The 19,183-nt window shown below is 38.4% G+C and overlaps 1 protein-coding gene across 4 annotated transcripts in view; it reads right to left on the bottom strand.

The window, feature by feature from the left end:
* LOC126106893 (uncharacterized) overlaps nucleotides 1-19,183 on the bottom strand; it is a 206,511-nt gene that overhangs the window by 140,065 nt on the left and 47,263 nt on the right. For all 4 annotated transcript variants that reach the window (XM_049913305.1, XM_049913306.1, XM_049913308.1 and 1 more), the window contains exon 4: nucleotides 7,998-8,243. In XM_049913305.1, coding sequence (XP_049769262.1) covers nucleotides 7,998-8,243 — 246 coding nt within the window. The remainder of the gene's footprint in view (nucleotides 1-7,997; nucleotides 8,244-19,183) is intronic.

Raw genomic sequence — 19,183 nt, forward strand, 5'->3', positions numbered from 1 at the left:
CATTTAACTGAGTGTCAGTTTTATCTTCACCTGGACTAATCTTGGTGGATGTGGCACGTTAAAAGTTTCAAGTTGAGACACGCTTATTATATTCCTTAAAGCTACCCAAATATATTACTGCAATTTTACTGGCACTTTAAATTTTCATATATCACATCATATTGAAGCAGCTGTAATTTTTTTCTCCTTACAAAATTATGAAGCTAGTGCAGTTGGCTCTAATCACCATGAATTTCACAATTAACCTTCATCCTATAATATCATGGATTGTTTCCTCTCAAGCCATCAGTCTTTCGACTGGTCTGATGCGCTCTGTATTTTACTATCTTTTAAGTCATTCAAAAAAAGCTAAACTTAGGATGCCGAGCACCAACCAGGAATAAGTGAAACTAAAGTAGTAAGTTACTAAGAGACAAGAAACTTCCAAAGTAAATTTATTTACTCCATTACTGGTGGAGAGCACTACTGAAGAGTATGCAACTATGTTAGTAAGATTTACTCCTAGGCAGTAATAGGAGTACAGTAAGAGAGTAAGGTATGATCTTTGAGATCTGTGTTTTAAGTGTTGAATTCTATGGATTATCTGGACGACAAAGAATATATGGAGATGGAGGAAGAAGTGAACATCCCAAGAATGAGGGTTGTAATGAAAAGAAGAGACCCATTTGTGATAGCAACGGTGATTTCAAAGAGCAATTTGGGTTTTGCAAGGAGTCTTTTGAGTCGCTGCTCGACATGGTGGAGCTGTTACTGCAGCATAATTCTGACAGGAACCTTGCTTTGTCTCCTAGGCTGTAACTTCTTTGTGGACTGCAAATCTTTCGCACAGGTTCTTATCAAATCGTAGCAGGAGATCTCATTAATAACAATCGTACTACTGCTGGAAGAGCTTTTAACAGTGTTATAAACAGTGTAATTGCCACTGTATGTGTCCATGCCACAGAGCAAAGAAAATATATCAAAGAACAAAACGGAATTCTATCGAACAGGTGGATTCCCAAAAGTCATAAGGGCCACAGATTGTGTACATACACCCATACTTTGTCCTTCTGGAGCACAAGCAGAACTGTACAGAAATCGTTATAATTTCTTTTCTATCAATACACAAATCATCTATAATGCCAATATGAAGATTTTGAAGGTGGTAAGCCGTTGGCCGGGTTCCACGCATGATGCATGCATTTGGTACAATAGTGGAGTTGCTGCAGAATTTGAAAAAGGACAATATGATTGGTGGCTTGTTGGATATGGTGGATATGCTCTCTCCAAACATCTTATGACACCTGTGTTCCAAACTGCGCTACAATAGAGCCCATACTGCTACCAGATGTGTAATAGAGCGAGCATTCAGTGTTTGAAAGAAATGTTTCCAAGTTCTCACTAAAACAATGTGATTTAAACCAAAACAAGTGTGATAATGTTATGGTGGCTGCTGCAGTTCTACACAACTTTGGAATATAAGCTGGAGATGTGTTGCACCCTGATGCTGTGGAGGTGAATAACATCAAACAATATGCATTTCAGCCAGCAGCATGCCAAGCCGTCAGAAGGTCTATTATACTTAATTACTTTAATTAAAATTGTACCTAATTTGCTACTAAAATCAGAACTTAAGTGTTAAGACTTTTCCTTCTTAAATGAATAAATAAGCCACCAGATTGTCACTACTGCAGTGAAAAGTGACTCATTTTATTTATCTGTAACTTTATAGTTACATTCTCTCTCTCTCTCTCTCTCTTTTTTTTTTTTTTTTAAATGCTAGGGGATTAACAGTCTCGTTTTATTTCTTAATTGAGTATACAAAGTCATAAAATGTTTAAATTATTTCTAAAAGAAGACTTATTTTATAATATTGAAAATTCAGATAAATATTAGAATGTGGTAATAACAAAAATTAGTACCGATGCTGAGATAATAAACACAAATATTATACCATACAAGAAACAAGTACATATTAACCACTTGAAAAAGTATCAAGAAAACAGAAGATGTTTTATACATATAAATATTTCCTTATTTATTCACAAAAACCCAAATTTCTCGAGCACACTGGCTGAAGAACTGAAACCTGAAGTTTGCTCCATTAGGTTCTTGAACTTATTCATAATTTACATTTTAAGGTTATGTTCTTCTTCCATGATTTCTCTTTGTCTTTCTATTAATAACATTTTTGCATTGTATTCTCCTCAGATTAAACACATTTTTAAGGAATGAAGCTTGACTGTTTTTTTCAACAAGTCTTGGTTCTTCACTACAACTGCATATTCTCTTCCTCTTTTGCTGGGCACATCTTCTGATAAGATCCCACCAGAGACTGCAGGCTGAGGTTCGTAGCTATGGGGTAAAGTTCCACCTTCTGCACTTTCATTGCTACCTTCAGTATAGTTATCATCATCGAAGTTGCTTGAAAATATCACATTATCTTGAGATGTGTCAATGTTGGTAACTCCAGCGATCCCCTCGAAAACTTGGATCATACGAACAACCATTTGGCTTCTATTGTCGATCTTTGTCTCACCTCACCTACTCCATCATCAGTTTGAAATTGTTCTCGATAACATTTAGCTTTCATTTTCTTTGCTTTCGCTTTCATTTCCTTCCAAATTACTAAAAAGCTGCTCTTGTTACCTTTGTGTAAGAGCTTCTGCGTTGTATTCAACATGTATTTTTCCCCAAGCATCCTTCTTCCTTTTTAGCACGTTGACATCGTGCATTTTAGATTCAATAGTAGTTATGTACTTTTTCATTATTTCAGCAAACCACTCTTTTTCATTTTCTGATATGTTTTTTGAACGTTTCTTGGCTACCTCCATGTTGCTACTAGCTCGTATCCCAGACTGGTGCTTAAATTAATACGTCACCAACAAAAAATGGTCGTTGGTAGCTGTAGATGGCGGGGTTAGATTCGTCCATTAATAGCATGTTTGTTTTTCATAATACACAGATCTTATCATTAATTAGTAAAATAGCATTTACATTTCCCAATTTTAATAATTCAATTTAATAACCCTTTTTAACTTTTAAAATTATAGTGATGAACATAAACTACACAGAAGGTTATGTAATAATGTCTGCCGACAATCAGTATTTTCCGAGAGAGAATGTAATGCGTGCGCCAGCAGGGTGCAGAAATGGCTTACTTCTTCAGTAAAAAGTGTTACTACTTTAGTTACAACTAAAGAAGTAAATAGAAATTGAGCTCTCCAACAGTTACTAAAAGAGTGTATGACTACAGAAGTAATTTACTAAAGTAGGCCAGACTAAAGAAGTAAGAGTTACTACAAGAGTAATTTATACCAGCTTGGTGCTCGCCACTCTTAATCTGATGCCCAACAGCACAATTAAATGCCTACACAGCAGCAAGGTTAATCTGGCATTACTGAAGGGGGAAAAAATGGAAGTAGTAAGGACACATCTGCATCTTGTAAACCACAATATAAAATTTATTTTTTTGTTACATTGTAGCTAGTTATGAATAATTTAAAACACAGACTGTATTCTCTCACACAAATTATTAGTCATGGCAATTTTTTCCCCTATACATGAGTGACAACACAAGTCATTGTTGCATAACATAACAAGCACTAACTAATGGTGCATAGTCATTCTTGTACTTGGTGGCTTCTTGGAACAGTGTAGCATTGAAGACTAAGCTGAAGGACCTTACAATTGAACATTTAATCACTAGAGTCATTCCTGTGATATATTAGGAAATATGTCAGCCGAATCACAATGCTTTGGAGGACTGTGACTGCTATCAGTTACTTTTGTAAGTCCACAAGAGTAATGACTGGATTTTAAGTTAAAGAGAGAGAGAGAGAGAGAGAGAGAGAGAGAGAGAGAGAGAGAGAGGTAGGTAGGTTCAAATGGCTCTAAGCACTATGGGACTTAACATCTGAGGTCATAAGTCCCCTAGACTTAGAACTACTTAAACCTAACTAACCTAAGGACAACACACACATCCATGCCCGAGGCAGGATTGGAACCTGCAACCGTGGCAGCAGTGCAGTTCCGGACTGAAGTGCCTAGAACCGCTTGGCCACAGTGGCCGGCCAGATTTTAAGTACAAATTATGTTTCCACTTCACAATACAATTGGTACTTGTGAATCTGGGCCTGCATACCTTATTTGAAACCTTTTCTGATATAATGCAATAACTTGTGGTCCCCCCACCACTCAATTCTTTCTATCTACATCCACATCTACATGGTTACTCTGCAATTCACACTTGAGTGTCTGGCAGGGGGGTTCATCGAACCATTTTCATACTACTACTCTCTACCATTCCACTCTCAAATGGCGCGTGGGAAAAAGGAACACCTAAATCTTTCCGTTCGAGCTCTGATTTCTCTTATTTTATTATGATGATCATTTCTCCCTACTTAGATGGGTGTCAACAAAATATTTACGCATTTGGAAGAGAAAGTTGGTGATTGAAATTTCATAAATAGATCTCGCCGCAAAGAAAACTGCCTTTGTTTCTGTGACTGCCACCCCAACTCACATACCATATCAGTGACACTCTCACCCCTATTGCATGATAACATGAAACGAGCTGCCCTTCTTTGCACTTTTTCGATGTCCTCTGTCAATTCTACCTGGTAAGGATCCCATACTGCGCAGCAGTATTCCAGCAGAGGACAGACAAGCTTAATGTAGGCTGTCTCTTTAGTAGGTTTGTCGCATCTTCTAAATGTTCTGCCAACAAAGCGCAATCTTTGTTTCGCCCTCCCCACAATATTATCTATGTGGTCATTCCAATTTAAGTTGCTGATAATTTTAATTCCTAGGTATTCAGCCGAATTGACAGCCCTTAGATTTGTGCGATTTACCGTATACCCAAAATTTATTGGATTTCTTTTCGTACCCATGTGGATAACCTCGCACTTTTCTTTGTTTAATGCTAATTGCCACTTTTCGCACAGAAATTCTCTCCAGATCATTTTGTAATTGAAATTGATAGTCAGATGATTTTACAAGACGGTAAATTACAGCATCATCTGCAAACAATGTAAGGGGGCTGCTCAGATTATCACCAAGATCATTTACATAAATCAAGAGCAGCAGAGGGCCTATGACACTACCTTGCGGAATGCCATATATCCTTTCTGTTCTACTCGATGATTTACCGTCTATCACTAAGAACTGTGACCTCTCTGAGAGGAAATCACAAATCCGGTCACGCAACTGAGACGATACTTCATATGCACGCAATTTGATTAATAGTCTGATTAATATGGAATCGATCTGATATCCCTTGTCGGCAGCACTCATTACTTCATGAGAATAAAGAGCTAGCTCTATTGCACAAGAACGATATTTTCTGAATCTGTATTGGTTGTGTGTCAATAAGACATTTTCTTCAAGGTGATTCACAATGTTCGAGTACAGTATATGCTCCAAAATGCTACTGCAAATTGAGGTCAGTGATACGGATCTGTAATTCAATGGGTTACTCCTATTTCCTTTCTCGAATATTGGCGTGACCTTTGCTACTTTCCAGTCTTTAGGAACAGACCTTTCGTCAAGTGAGCGGTTGTATATGATTGCTACGAAAGGCGCTATTGTGTCTGCATACTCTGAGAGGAACCTGACTGGTATACCATCTGGACCAGAAGACTTACTTTTCTTAAATGATTTGAGTTTTTTTCGCGTAACACCTAAGATATCTACTTTCATGTCACTCATGTTAACAGCTGTTCTGGTTTCAAATTCTGGAATATTTACTTCGTCTTCTTTCATGAAGGAATTACGGAAAACGGTATTTAGTAACTCCGCTTTAGTGGCACCATCATCGGTAACATTTCCATCGCTATCGTGCAGTGACTGTATTGACTGTTTATTGCCACTGGTGTACTTTACATACGACCAGAATCTCTTTGGGTTTTCTACCATATTTTGAGACAATATTTCATTGTGGAAACTATTAAGAGCAACTCACATTGACGTCTGCACTAAATTTCGAGCTTCCGTGAAACTTGGCCAGTCTTGGGGATTTCGCGTTCTTCTGAATTAGGCATGCTTTTTTCGTTGCTTCTGCAACAGTGTTCTGACGTGTTTTGTGTACCATGGTGGACCAGTCCCGCCTCTTATTAACTTATGTGGTATGAATCTATCTATTACTGTCGATAGTATTTTTGATTTTGAGCCATACTTACATAATTTGAGCCACAATTACAGAATCAGCTTGAAAGGAATGGAGACACACTCTTAGGAGGGCATCAAGCGAATTTTTACCTGCTGTTTTAAATAGATATATTTTGCGATTATTTTTAGTGGTTTTGGTTGATATGGTTTTGAGCCTCGCTACAATTACCTTGTGTTCACTAATCCCTGTATCCGTCATGATGCTCTCTTTTAGATCAGGATTATTTGTGGCTAAGAGGTCTAGTGTGTTTTCGCAACCATTTACAATTCATGTGGGCTCATGAACTAATTGTTCAAAGTAATTCTCAGAGAAAGCATTTAGTACAATTTCGGAAGATGTTTTCTGTCTACCACTGGCTTTGAATATGTATTTTTGCCAAAAAATCAAGGGTAGATTGAAGTCTCCACCAATTGTAACTATGAGTGGGGTCATCATCATCATCATCATCATCATCATCATCATCATCATGTTATCTGCTATATTAGCAGATTCTTACTCTCTCCATTTTCTGCGATCCATTGCTTCCTCCTTATGGCTGCTGTATGTTGTACCGTCCATCATGTCATCCAGTATCAGGAATCTCTTCCTTCCTCGCTTCCTTTTCCCTTCTACATAACCTTCTAAAACTGTTTTTATCAGTCCGTCATTCTTTCTTGATATAAGCCCAATCCAATTTCTTTTTCTTCTCTTTATTACATGTAGTAACTGTCTTTTCTCTCCCACTCTTCTCAGTACCTCTTCATTTTTTACTCTGTCCATCCAACTTATTCTTTCCATCTTCTGCCATGTCCAGATCTCAAAAGCCTCCAGCCTGTCTCTGCCTTTCTTCCTCATAGTCCACGTTTCAGTGTGGTACTTATTTGTAATGAGATTCAAGTTTTCTTTGAAGTGTTCAGCTATTATATCATCTGAGTTGAGGTGTCGGTGGAAGGAGCCAATTATTATTTTGATACGGCTGTTGAGTATAACCTCTACCCATAGTAATTCACAGGAACTATCTATTTGAACTTCACTACAAGATAAACTACTACCAACAGACACAAACACACCACCACCTACTGTATTTAATCTATCCTTTCTGAACACAGTTTGCGCCTCTGTAAAAATTTCAGCAGAATTTATTTCCGGCTTTAGCCAGCTTTCTGTGCCTATAACAATTTCAGCTTCAGTGCTTTCTATCCACACTTGAAGCTCTGGTACTTTTCCAACACAGCTACGACAATTTACGACTACAATACCAACTGTTGCTTAGTCGATTCTCGTTGTTTCTTTGCCCTGTACCCTTTGAGACTGGACCCCTTTTTGATCTTTCCCATGACTGTCTAACCTAAGAAACTGCCTAGTTCACACCACACAGCAACTTCTACCCGTGTAGCTGCCTCCTGTGTGTAGTGGACACCTGACCTATTTAGCAGAACCCGAAACCCCACCACCCTATGGCGCAAGTCGAGGAATCTGCAGCCTACACGGTCACAGCTCATTCAAACAGGACATAATCAGAAACACTGGTGCACTGGACTACATACCTTTGAATGCACAACCTGGGATCAGCAAGTGCATTTTACGGTGGGGTTTCTGGCGACTACTGAACACCTGTGCATTTCTTATCAGGTTGTGCTACAGTCCATCAGACTCCTCAGAATAGTTTTTCATGTTACCAGCTACTATACTTAATTTAAGTCTAAATATAATACTGAAACAAAATATACTTCTAAACCGATTCATTTTGAATCCATTAACTCAACGGTAATGCCAACAACAAATCCCCAGAACACACCATCCTGCAGCTATCACATGTTATCACAGGATCAAAATCCAAATACCAAAAAAGTGCAGGTTTGTCACTTACCCATGTCGAGGGGTTTTCGGAATGCTGGGTTGGAGAGATCGATGCTCAACTTCTTAGAGGTGCCACTCCTACTTGTGGATGGTACAGGGGAGCCAGAATATTTCACCTTCTGCTTGCCTTTACTGGATGGAACATTCAGATGTGATGCTGGCGGTGACAGTACATCCTTCCCACTGTCATAGTGCCCAAACACACTGCTGCTGTTGCTGTCATCATCATGGGAATACGTCCGTGCTGGATCATATTCTGTGGACATTATGTGTGTAGAGCTTTCACAATGATATGTAAAATTTCATGAGCTGTATAATGACAAAATGATACACTATGAAAAGTAGTACACATAGTTCAAAAAATAAAGTTAAGTCTTCATTTTACGTGTGCCTGTATTTGATGATGAGAGCCAATTACACCAAAGATGAAAGAAGCACCTCTGAGAGAGAAAACTGAAATAGGTTTAGAGCTTCGCACGCTATCTATGTTACACGGCCTTAAAGACAGAATACACACTGGACTGAACAAAGAAAAAAACTTAGCCACGGCCTTGTCTAAGAAGTCATTCTGGCACATAACTGAAGTCTTTTGTGGAAAGTTCGCCAATCTTAAAAAGGTGGAGGGATAATAACAGAGCCAGTTCACTCATTAGCATACACTTACTGAAACTAATACATACAGTTTGTTCAAAATTTGCTTTAGGACTGACAGCTGCAAAAGAAGCAGTGGGGGTGAGGACCATGAGGAAGGCACAGCAAGCTTAGGGCTCATAAGAACGAGACCAGCCGCTACCCGCAGTTGCCAGACCTTTTCATTTCTTATATTGACAAGGTTAGTATTGTATCCTTCATTATTACTGTTGTTAGTTTGATGACAGTGGACAATGTCAGAAGGAAGTCGTGTGTGTGTTGCATGTTTACTATGTCAACAGTTTCTCTTGGTAATATTCCCAATCATTGTGAAATTGTTGACAAGATGTCTAACATAGCAAAACAAAAGAAGGTAATGGGCTGATTGGCTTGAGCACTGAAATATCAAAGTGATACATTTTAAAAGGTTGAAGAAAGATTTGAGTTTACCATACTGTCAACATCGAGGTCATTAGAGATAGAAAAAAGTGGAGCTTACAGACCTGATGTCTGTCCATAAAATCAGAAAGCTGGAAAAAACATATGGTGTACAGTACACAGCTGTCACTCACATTTTAATTCAATAAAATTTATATGTATGCAAATTAAAGATTACATTTGCAACAGCTACAGCAATTATAATAATAATTTCTGTGGTCTCAGCATATCTTTCCAGTAACTAATTCCTTTTCGCTGCTCCCTTGTCTTCCTTATCACCCAACTTCCATGCTCACCTGGTGCAGATGCCCAACAATCAGTCTTTCCTTCTCATCCCATCCAGGAAGTCTTCCCTGACCTAAAGTTCTGGGCGATTTTTTTTTAACTCTCCCCATTTCCTCACCAGTACGTTTCCTTTATCCCTCTTCCTTTCCTTTCTGTGCAGTCAAGGGGAGCAACGGGCTCTGAAAGCTTGTGCAAATATCTTTCACATGCTATCTCCTGCTGTCACTCGGTGAGCAAATTTTTTATACATTCATATAATATTACTTTTCCAAGTACTGATTATTTTCTTTGATACAACAAAAACCTGTCATTTCACAACACACTTTTGCACTATAATGTGCTGTCAGGAAAATTTTTGTGTTATGCTCTCCAACATTTAATACTTACACCTTAACCTCTTTGTGAACTCATCATCGATCTTAATAATGTGGGATACGATAACGAAATGGAAAGTGATCATCATCTTGATTCTGTTACCAGCTGGTAGTGTGTGGAGTGATTGATGTCGAGAAATTCATGAACAGAGTAGAACTACGTTTCTACATTATGAAATAACCTCTTTACAAGAATGTATAAGTAAAACAGCATTCTACCCTTTGGATAAACAAAATGATGCTGCACTGCTGTTAAGAGACTGGCTTTGTATTCAAGACGATACAGGATAGAATCTGCATTCAACCATCATGATTTATGTTTTCTGCTGTTTCCTTATATTACTTCAGGCAAATGCCAGGATAGTTTCTACCATAAGGCCACAGTCAATTACCTGTCCGACACCTGTCGAACTAGACCTGTAAGTATGTAAATGACTGTATATTCGAGGGATGGAACTTTAATAGTGGCATCTATTTATTTACAACTTATACAAAGTAGATACACGCTTCAACGTTTTACTGTCTTTCAACGTAGTCACCAGGATTATGTATAACGGTAGTCACAGTGATGTGCAACTATTACAGTTCCGACCCACGCATAAATTACTTTTTTGTTCTTAATCTGTAATACTGTTGGATGTTCAGTATCACTGTAAAAGTGATCCACAGAAAAATACTACTACTACTACTAATTAATTAGAACAAAGGCAACTTTCAAAAATATTGCACTGCACTGAACGCTGCTGTAGCCCCGAGATATTAATGGACACAATGGCTAAAAAAAAAAAAAAAAAAAAAAAAAAAAAAAAAAAAAAAAAAAAAAAAAAGAGAGAGAGAGAGAGACATTAATGGAAAATTGTTAGTTACACATTTGGAAACTCAACCACATAGTAATAATTTTTTTAGAAACCCTAATAATTCATTAAGTTTCTGTATCTCCTTCCTTACAACTGGAGGTCCATGGGACTTTGGCCGTTCACTTATGTAAGATGACATCGTAAGGATGGCTGTAGATGTTTCATTTTCTTAAGCAATTATCCATCAAGTCTTGTGCCTCCACTTCACCACTCCATTTAATATAAAGATGTAGAGTTACGCAACAGTGGAGAATTTACTTTTGCACATTTGACTGAGCACTGACGTATTTGAAGGCGACAGTTCATGGTGCCATATGTGCACAAATGAATTTGGAATTACTGCAACATATCACAAAATTAGTCACCCGCATGAAATGATTCTTGCTACTTCCTGGGATACAACTTCCATGCAATTCTTCTGGATTGAACATCATGCTGTGTACCAGGATGTGGTGTACAACACAGAAGAATTTTATAGGAACTAACTCTGGATACAATACTATCTCGATTATATAAAATTATGTACAAGAACTTTATCCCCTTCTAGCAGCAGTTCATTGCAGGTCAGAGGCTGGTAATTTATGCTAATCATTTGAATTCAGTCCATGACAATTTATTGAAGAACTATGGGACAAATTTTATGCTCAAAACGATGACCTTTTCTGAGATCAAAAACTACCCTTAGGAATCACTGTAGATTCTGCAAGCTGTGATTCTATGAAAACTTAGCTCAATCTGTCTGTTATTCACAAAGCAGTATATACACTGGTGTCCAAAATTAAAGCAACAAACTGCTGTTTCCCTATCTGTTATTCACAAGGCAGTACATATGTTGGTGTCCAAAATTAAAGCAACAAACCGCTGTTTCCCCTTCCTGTGTCTAAGTTACAATATAATCACACAAACTATCAAACAGATGTCCTAAAGATCATGTTCTGCACGAAGATAGAATTTCAGCCAATGGATTACCATGACAACGATGACGTCAGGGCACCTACGAAACGAGATAGTGTTGCTGGGTATGAAACAAGATAGTGTCACTGGGTAGCCCCACATTCACAATTGCTGTGTACACGATCATATACGGTGCAGTGTGGCAGAGAGAAAATGCCTACCAGACACTGCGGTGGACGGCCATAAAAAGAAAGGAAGCAGCACACTAGCAAACTGATTTGGCCCAGTAGCTTAATGTGAATCATTCGGTTGTTTCTTGGATGTGGTAACAGTTTGTAGAGACCGAAAATGTATCTCAAAGACCACGGCAGAGCCCATTACGTGCGACTTCAGAAGTGAGGACCATTATTTGGCTGTAAGGGCATGAAATTACTGCCTTAATACTGCACCACAACTGTCATGTGAGCTCGCAGCATTCACTGGATGTGTTGTATTGAGGCAAAAGGTGTGCAGGAGGCTTCGACAGAGACATGCTCAGTGTCTTACCTCTGATACGTCTTCACAGAAGGGGACTTCTAAGGTGGAGTCATCTACATGCCACCTGGACAGTTGGACAGTGGTACAATGTTATTTTCACAGATGAGTCCTGATTTAGTCTGGAGAGCGATTCTCGATGGATTCGCATCTGGAGGGAACATGGACCACAACTTCTGGGCACAAACACTGTGGAAAGAGGCCTATCGAGGAGGTTTCTCACTCAAACCCCTCTTCATGAAACTGTACAGATGAATCTGAAAGGTTTAACTGCTGCCAGGTATCTTGAGGAGATCTTGGGACCTCATTTGCAGTTGTTGTGAGGTGCTGTGGGCCCAGACGTCATATTGATGGACAATAATGTTCGAGCTCATATGGCACGGGCAGTTGATGTTTTCTTGGAAACGGAAGATATTGCATGCGTGGCCTGCTCGCTCTCCAGATTTGAATCCCATAGCTCTCCAGATTTGAATCACATAGAGCATGTCTGGGATGCACTAGGGAGATGGCTTGCATCACATCAGCATCCACCAGTCAATCTCCATGACTGCAAACAGCTCTGCAGGAAGAACAGACATTACTGCCTCAACATGAAACAGATGATGTAATTCACAGCATGCTCTGTCATTGTCAGGCCTGTACTGCTGCCAGAGATTGTCACACCACATACTGAGTACATTACCCAGTTGTCAGAATGTGTGTGCAAATTCGTTAAGTTGGAAAAAAACAAAGAACATTTCTGTCTACCATTATGCATGTTGCAGCTGTTTGTATTCTGTATATTTTTTACATTGTTTCTACTTTACTATCACTGTTTTGTGGCAAAACAAACACAACTTAGCAAGATTTCCTTTAGTTGCTTTAATTTTGCACAACAGTGCAGCAGACTCAGATGTATTATTATTGTATATATGAATGATGTACCAGAAAACTGTAAATGTGCAGAATGGAACTTTGGTCTAACTAACATAAAAACATAAGAATACGTACCACTGTGCATGTGGACACAGAAAGATACATTATCCTTTGATTACTCCATTAATTACAACAAAAAAGCACAACCATATTGTGCGTAGTTGGTATGAGCACAGAGTGGATTTTCGACATCTATGTGATTACTTGGCTATTCACAATAAAGTGCCTGGCAGAGGGTTCAATGAACCACCTTCAAGTTGTCTCTCTACTGCTCAATTCTCGAACAGCACGCAGGAAAAACGAGCACTTAAATTTTTCCGTGCGAGCCCTGATTTCTCTTATTTTATCGTGATGATCATTTCTCCCTATGTAGGTGAGTGCCAACAGAATGTTTTTGCAATCAATGGAGAAAACTGATGATTGAAATTTCCTGAGAAGACTCCATCGCAACGAAAAATGCCTTTGTTTTAATGACTGCCACTCAAATTCAAGTATCATGTCTGTGGCATTATCTCCCCTATTTCGCAACAGTACAAAACGAGCTGCCCTTCTTTGAACTTTTTCGATATCATCTGTCAGTCCCACCTGATGCAGATCCCAAACCGCACAGCCATACTCCAGAAAAGGGCAGACAAGCGTGATGTAAGGAGTCTCTTTAGTAGACCTGTTGCACCTTGTAAGTGTTCTGCCAATGAATCACAGTCTTTGGTTTGCTCTACCCACAACATTATCTATGTGATCGTTCCAATTTAGGCTATTTGTAATTGTAATCCCTAAGTATTTAGTTGAATTTACAGCCTTAAGATTTGTGAGACTTATCGTGTAATCAAAATTTAGCAGATTTCTTTTAGTACTCATGCGAATAACTTCACACTTTTCTTTATTCAGGGTTAATTGCCACTTTTCACACAATACAGATACCTTATCTAAATCATTTTGCAATTCGTTTTGGCCAGCTGATGACTTTACAAGACAGTAAATTACAGCATCATATGCAAACAACCTAAGAGGACTACTCACATTGTCTCCTATGTCGTTAATATAGATCAGGAACAATAGATGGCCTATAACACTTCCTTGAGGAACACCGGATATTACTTGTTTTAGTCAATGACTTTCTGTCTAATACTACAAACTGTGACCTTCAGTTAAGGCGAAAAATCTATACAAATGTGTAAAAAGCCAACAGCCTGATTAAGATTTACTGGGAATAAATGTAAGCTAGCAAAATGCCCCTTAAACCAATTCAACAACACAAACTATTATGGGATAGGATTTATACAGCACAACAAATCTATACAGCAGAAAATAAATACTGTTTATTCCATTTCTATCTCCATATCCTAAAAACTATTTACTCAATTCCATTACTCTCAAAATTAGAACTACGATGTGTCATTCAGTGACATAATGCGTTATTCGATTAAAAATGTGATAAAACTCCAACTCATTTAATTAACTTGTAGCCGTACCTCTGAATGGGCAGTTGAGCGTTTTCCTCATGCTGCTGATGTACACCAATTTCATGCCACAAAATGGAGCCTTACAGCTACAAAATCGACTGCAATCACATTGTAAATAAAAAAAGTACAGCAATGTGGATGTAGAAATAAGATGGGAAAAAATAGCATCTGATATCCCCAGCATCTTCCGCCACTATGGGAGCTACAGATTTGGGGGAGAGCTGCATATTTCGTCTCAAGTTTTCTGTCAGGAGTAGATCACAGACTTGCAAAGGAATCAACAGTGGCTCTAAAAACTTCCTAGACTAATAAAACAGTAATTTAACATTTATTTTGTCTTTGGTCCTATGGATGTTAAACTGAAACTCCCATAGTATACACTCACATTACTTTCATTTTTCCTACTGTGATTACTGAGTCCAGAGTGCAGGAACAAGTTAGCCTTTGTGCCACATAATGCATTACAAGTGCCAATTATTACAAAAAGTTTACTGGATCAACAATTATTCTGATACTTTATGTCACAAATTTATACAGATGATACACTGTGTGTCAACAAACCAACATTAAGGCAATGTAACTGCCTTTGCCCGGTAGAGTGAACTGAAGTCTTAGCCAAGGTGGCAGTGCTGGGAGAGGAGGCAGCAACAATGCACACTCCAGTACTCTCAAAAGTCAAGTATTGTCACACACACCACATCTCCATGGCAATATGCTACGTACCATGACAAACCTAGACCAGAACTTATGTGACAATACATCTCGAACACTGTAATTGGAACACTTGGAATGTGTACAAGATTTGTTTACATACCACCATTTAAAATAGCATCGATTTTCAGATTAGCAAGACAGCCCAGCATTTAAGGTATCAGACTGACACACAATATGTCTTGGGTTCGACGCAAGTCGCGTGAATTTTGTTTTTCACAGTATCAAAATTAGTTGGTATATATGACTGAATACATGAGAGATACTAATTTATGTTAGACACTGATTTATGTCTGCAAAATTAACATCCATTTTCTTTTCATATTTACATAAATTAAATGTCACTGTGGCAAGATATGTTTCATACAACGTTCATGCTGAAAGAACAATTTGTCACCAACGTTTCTATGACAACTATCACACTAAAATTTAAAATTGTAAAATAATAAATTCGTATCTGCATGCTGCATTTTAACCCTTTTAGTGCCAAATACGATCTGATCGTGATCCAGATTTTCGGCGAAAAATGCCAGTAACGATCTGATCGTGATGCCCTTCTCATTCATTTTTTCCGCGCTTGAAGGCAAAGTTGTTAGTATTTCCTAGCCAAGAAGCAGAAGGAAGGTCGAAGGCACAGCATATCGATCTTCTTTTCGATTGTCAGTGCAATATTTCGAGTAAAATAAACTTCTCTGGTGGTGTTTGTTTACCGACTATTTCGCGGCAGCATGGCGTCGTCGAGTAAGAAGTTGCGGTTCGATACAAGTGATTTAGACAATAATATGATAAGTAGTGGAAGTGAAGATGAATTTGCAGGATTTGCAGAAAGTGAATCGGATTATGAGATGTCGGGTGGAGAAGAGGACTCGTCGTTTTCTTCTTCAAGTGACGATTGTGCGTCAGCAAATGACGACGACGACGACGACCAAACGCAACTAAATTGCAGTGCAAATACTTTTGTTGAAGTAATGGATGAGGCATCAGATAATCCACCTCCTCCAAGCTTTGTGTATGCAGAAGTACCAGGCCCTAAACATATACCAGCAAACGCCACACTAATTGATTTTTTCAATTTGTTCTTCTCACTGCAGCTTTTTACGATTATGGTGACAGAGACTAACAGATACGCTCGCCAGGTGATTCAGTCTACGCATTTATCGCCAAATTCGAGAATCAAACAGTGGCAACCAACAACTGTAGCAGAAATGGGGGCTTTTATAGCAGTAATTTTGAATATGGGACTGATAAAAAAACCGACGATTTTTAGTTATTGGTCAACTGATGCAAACCTGTTGACACCGTGTTTTTCACAAATGTTTTCACGCAACAGGTTTCAGTTGTTGCTGCGGTTTTTCCATTTTGTAGACAATTCGAAACTTCACCCTCCTGGTCACCCATTATATGATCCAACAGCTAAGTTTCAAGTGTTGGTGGATATTGCCAACAACGCTTTCCGTCGCTACTACACTCCACACCAGCAACTGAGTGTCGATGAAAGCCTTGTTGGGACAAAGGCGCACTCACAGCTAATCCAGTACCTTCCCAATAAACATCATCACAGATGGGGAGTCAAATTTTGGATGCTGTGTGATTCAGTCGTAAATTACTGCCTGGGGTTTTATGCATACCGTGGTGCAAAAAGTGATGATGACAAAAACGAAATAAAAGAGAATGGCCTGGGATATGTAGTTGTCATGAAACTACTAGCTCTTGGGAGCTACATGCAAAAAGGTTACCATGTGTTTTGCGATAACTTTTTTACATCTATTCCTCTAGCAGAAAAGCTGTATTCAGTTGGCACTTATCTAACAGGAACAATTAGAAGAAACAGAAAATTCCTGCCATGTGGTCTTCTGTCAAATTATGCTGTAGGTCAGCTAAAGTTTTTCAAGAAATCTGTTATACTTCTCTGTGGCTTCAGACAGAAGAAATCACAGAGAAATCCAGTCCTCCTTGTGAGTACATCATCCTCTGCTACATCATCAGAAAAGACAATTCGCAATAGACAGTCGGTCAAGAAACCGGATGTTATTTTTGATTATAATAAGTATATGGGTGGCATTGAATCATCTGATATGATGGCATACTGCTATTTAGATGAGAGGAGGACTGTCAAGATGTGGAAGAAGGTAGTGTTCAGCATAATTGCCAGGATGTTGCTGAATGCATATGTTTTGTATAAGGAAAGCCTAAACCCCAGTGACAAACCACTGACACGGCTAAAGTTTAACAGCATAATCATTTGCAAACTTTCTAAACAGTGGTTTCAGGCAAGGACTGCAACCACAAGTGCAATAGATATAAATGTGCCTGCTCCAACAGTATATGGTGTAGAGACTCTTCCAGGGAGAAAGGAACGCTACTGTAGTGTTTGTTCTACGAAGGATAAGAAGCGGCGTTCACGAACAGTGTGTGTGTGTGTGTTGCAAGAAAGGACTGCATCCTTCATGTGTTGGTCAGCATGTGTGCAAGTAGTTGTCATAACTGCAACCTCACATTAGTCAGTGATTTATGACTGAAGAACTGAGAACACGTTCAGAGCAAAACAATTTTTTTTTGTAATGTTATGTTCTTTTTGATTTTTTCCTTAGTGAAATAAAAAAATTTTGTATTCCTTTATGGTGCTTTTGTTAAGGAAACTACAGAGATTCTATATATACCTGAAATTTTTGAGTATATCGTCATTTGATGGGTCTCAGAGTAAACTGAAATCAAAGTTTTAATTTTTTTCGATAAACCCCATCATGAAAATAATTTTTTTCTCTGAAAATATGTTCTTTGACAATGTGTCTTGCACATATTACTGTAGGCAGCAGCATTCCCTAAAAATTAAAAAAAATTACATTCCTTTATGCATTAGTTAAGATTTTATTGTAAGTATGGCAGAGGTCTGCATTTTACTGTAAAATTGCATGGCACTTTTAACATGATCTTTTGAGAAAACGTCTGGCACTAAAAGGGTTAAATACGAAATCAATTTTACTTTACATATTTATTATCTATTTTGTAACCAATACAAGAAAGGCGGTCATCACCCGCTGACTGTTGTGAAAGTAGCACAAGAATAAAGAAAAAGGGAGAAAAAATTACTGCATTACACAAGGATCAAACACACGCTCCAGCATACTGGCCTGGAACTTTACACACTATACTGCCACAATGTTCCTCAAGATATGCCATTGTTATTACCGATATGTAAACTCATCTTGTCCAATTCCAATTTCCTGGGATAATACATCCCGAATGGCTCACCAACACAATATAGCTGGCACCTAAAACCACATCATCATTTAACCCATTCTCCGATTCCAACCTTGTACCCCGCGCCCTTCATCCATTTTTATTTGCTAGCCTTGAACCCCAGATCTGTATGACTTAACCTGTGAAGTTCCCGTAAAGTTTGATATTTCATGAATTGCCCATAATATCAAAGAATATGCTGCATAGTAACATATTTATCAACGTCTTCAATGGTACATTTATTGTGTGCCTTTTTGTGGTAAATACTTCACATGAGGCACTGAGAATCATAAGGCTCCAAAGCAGAGACACAAACAGATGTTTGTCAAAATCAATTATGAAGACAAACCGTCAGTCTTGTAGGTCCGACTTGTTTTTTAACCAAGTACCAACATCCTGTATTTCCTATGAAAAAATAATCTAGCATCTTTGAGCTATGAAATATTTAATTAGGATTATATTTATTATTACTGTTAATTCACAAAATGTGCATATATAGCAAAGGTAGTCACAATGAGACTTGTGAGCCACATGCAGCTATTGCATCAGTATAGTGGGGTTCTTGAAATCAAGTGTGACAATAGAAAAATAAATAAAATAAAATTATAAGTACTTATACAAAGCCACGCCCACATCGAATGTGCCACGCACAAACGATGTAGGGCAGCACTGAATGGAGCAGTGTTTGTAGGTATGCAGCACTGTTCACTGTGTGCGACCATCATTTTAAAAAATGGAAAACGAGAAATGCCAACTGAACAGCGCCCCACAGGAATGAGCCATTTCCTCTGATGAACTGACACTGTGTGGAACTTGTTTTCTGTTGTGCGGAGTGGCACGGTTTGCCATCCACAC

The sequence above is a fragment of the Schistocerca cancellata genome, chromosome 10 (genome assembly GCF_023864275.1).
Source record: "Schistocerca cancellata isolate TAMUIC-IGC-003103 chromosome 10, iqSchCanc2.1, whole genome shotgun sequence".
In the NCBI taxonomy this organism is placed as follows: domain Eukaryota; kingdom Metazoa; phylum Arthropoda; class Insecta; order Orthoptera; family Acrididae; genus Schistocerca; species Schistocerca cancellata.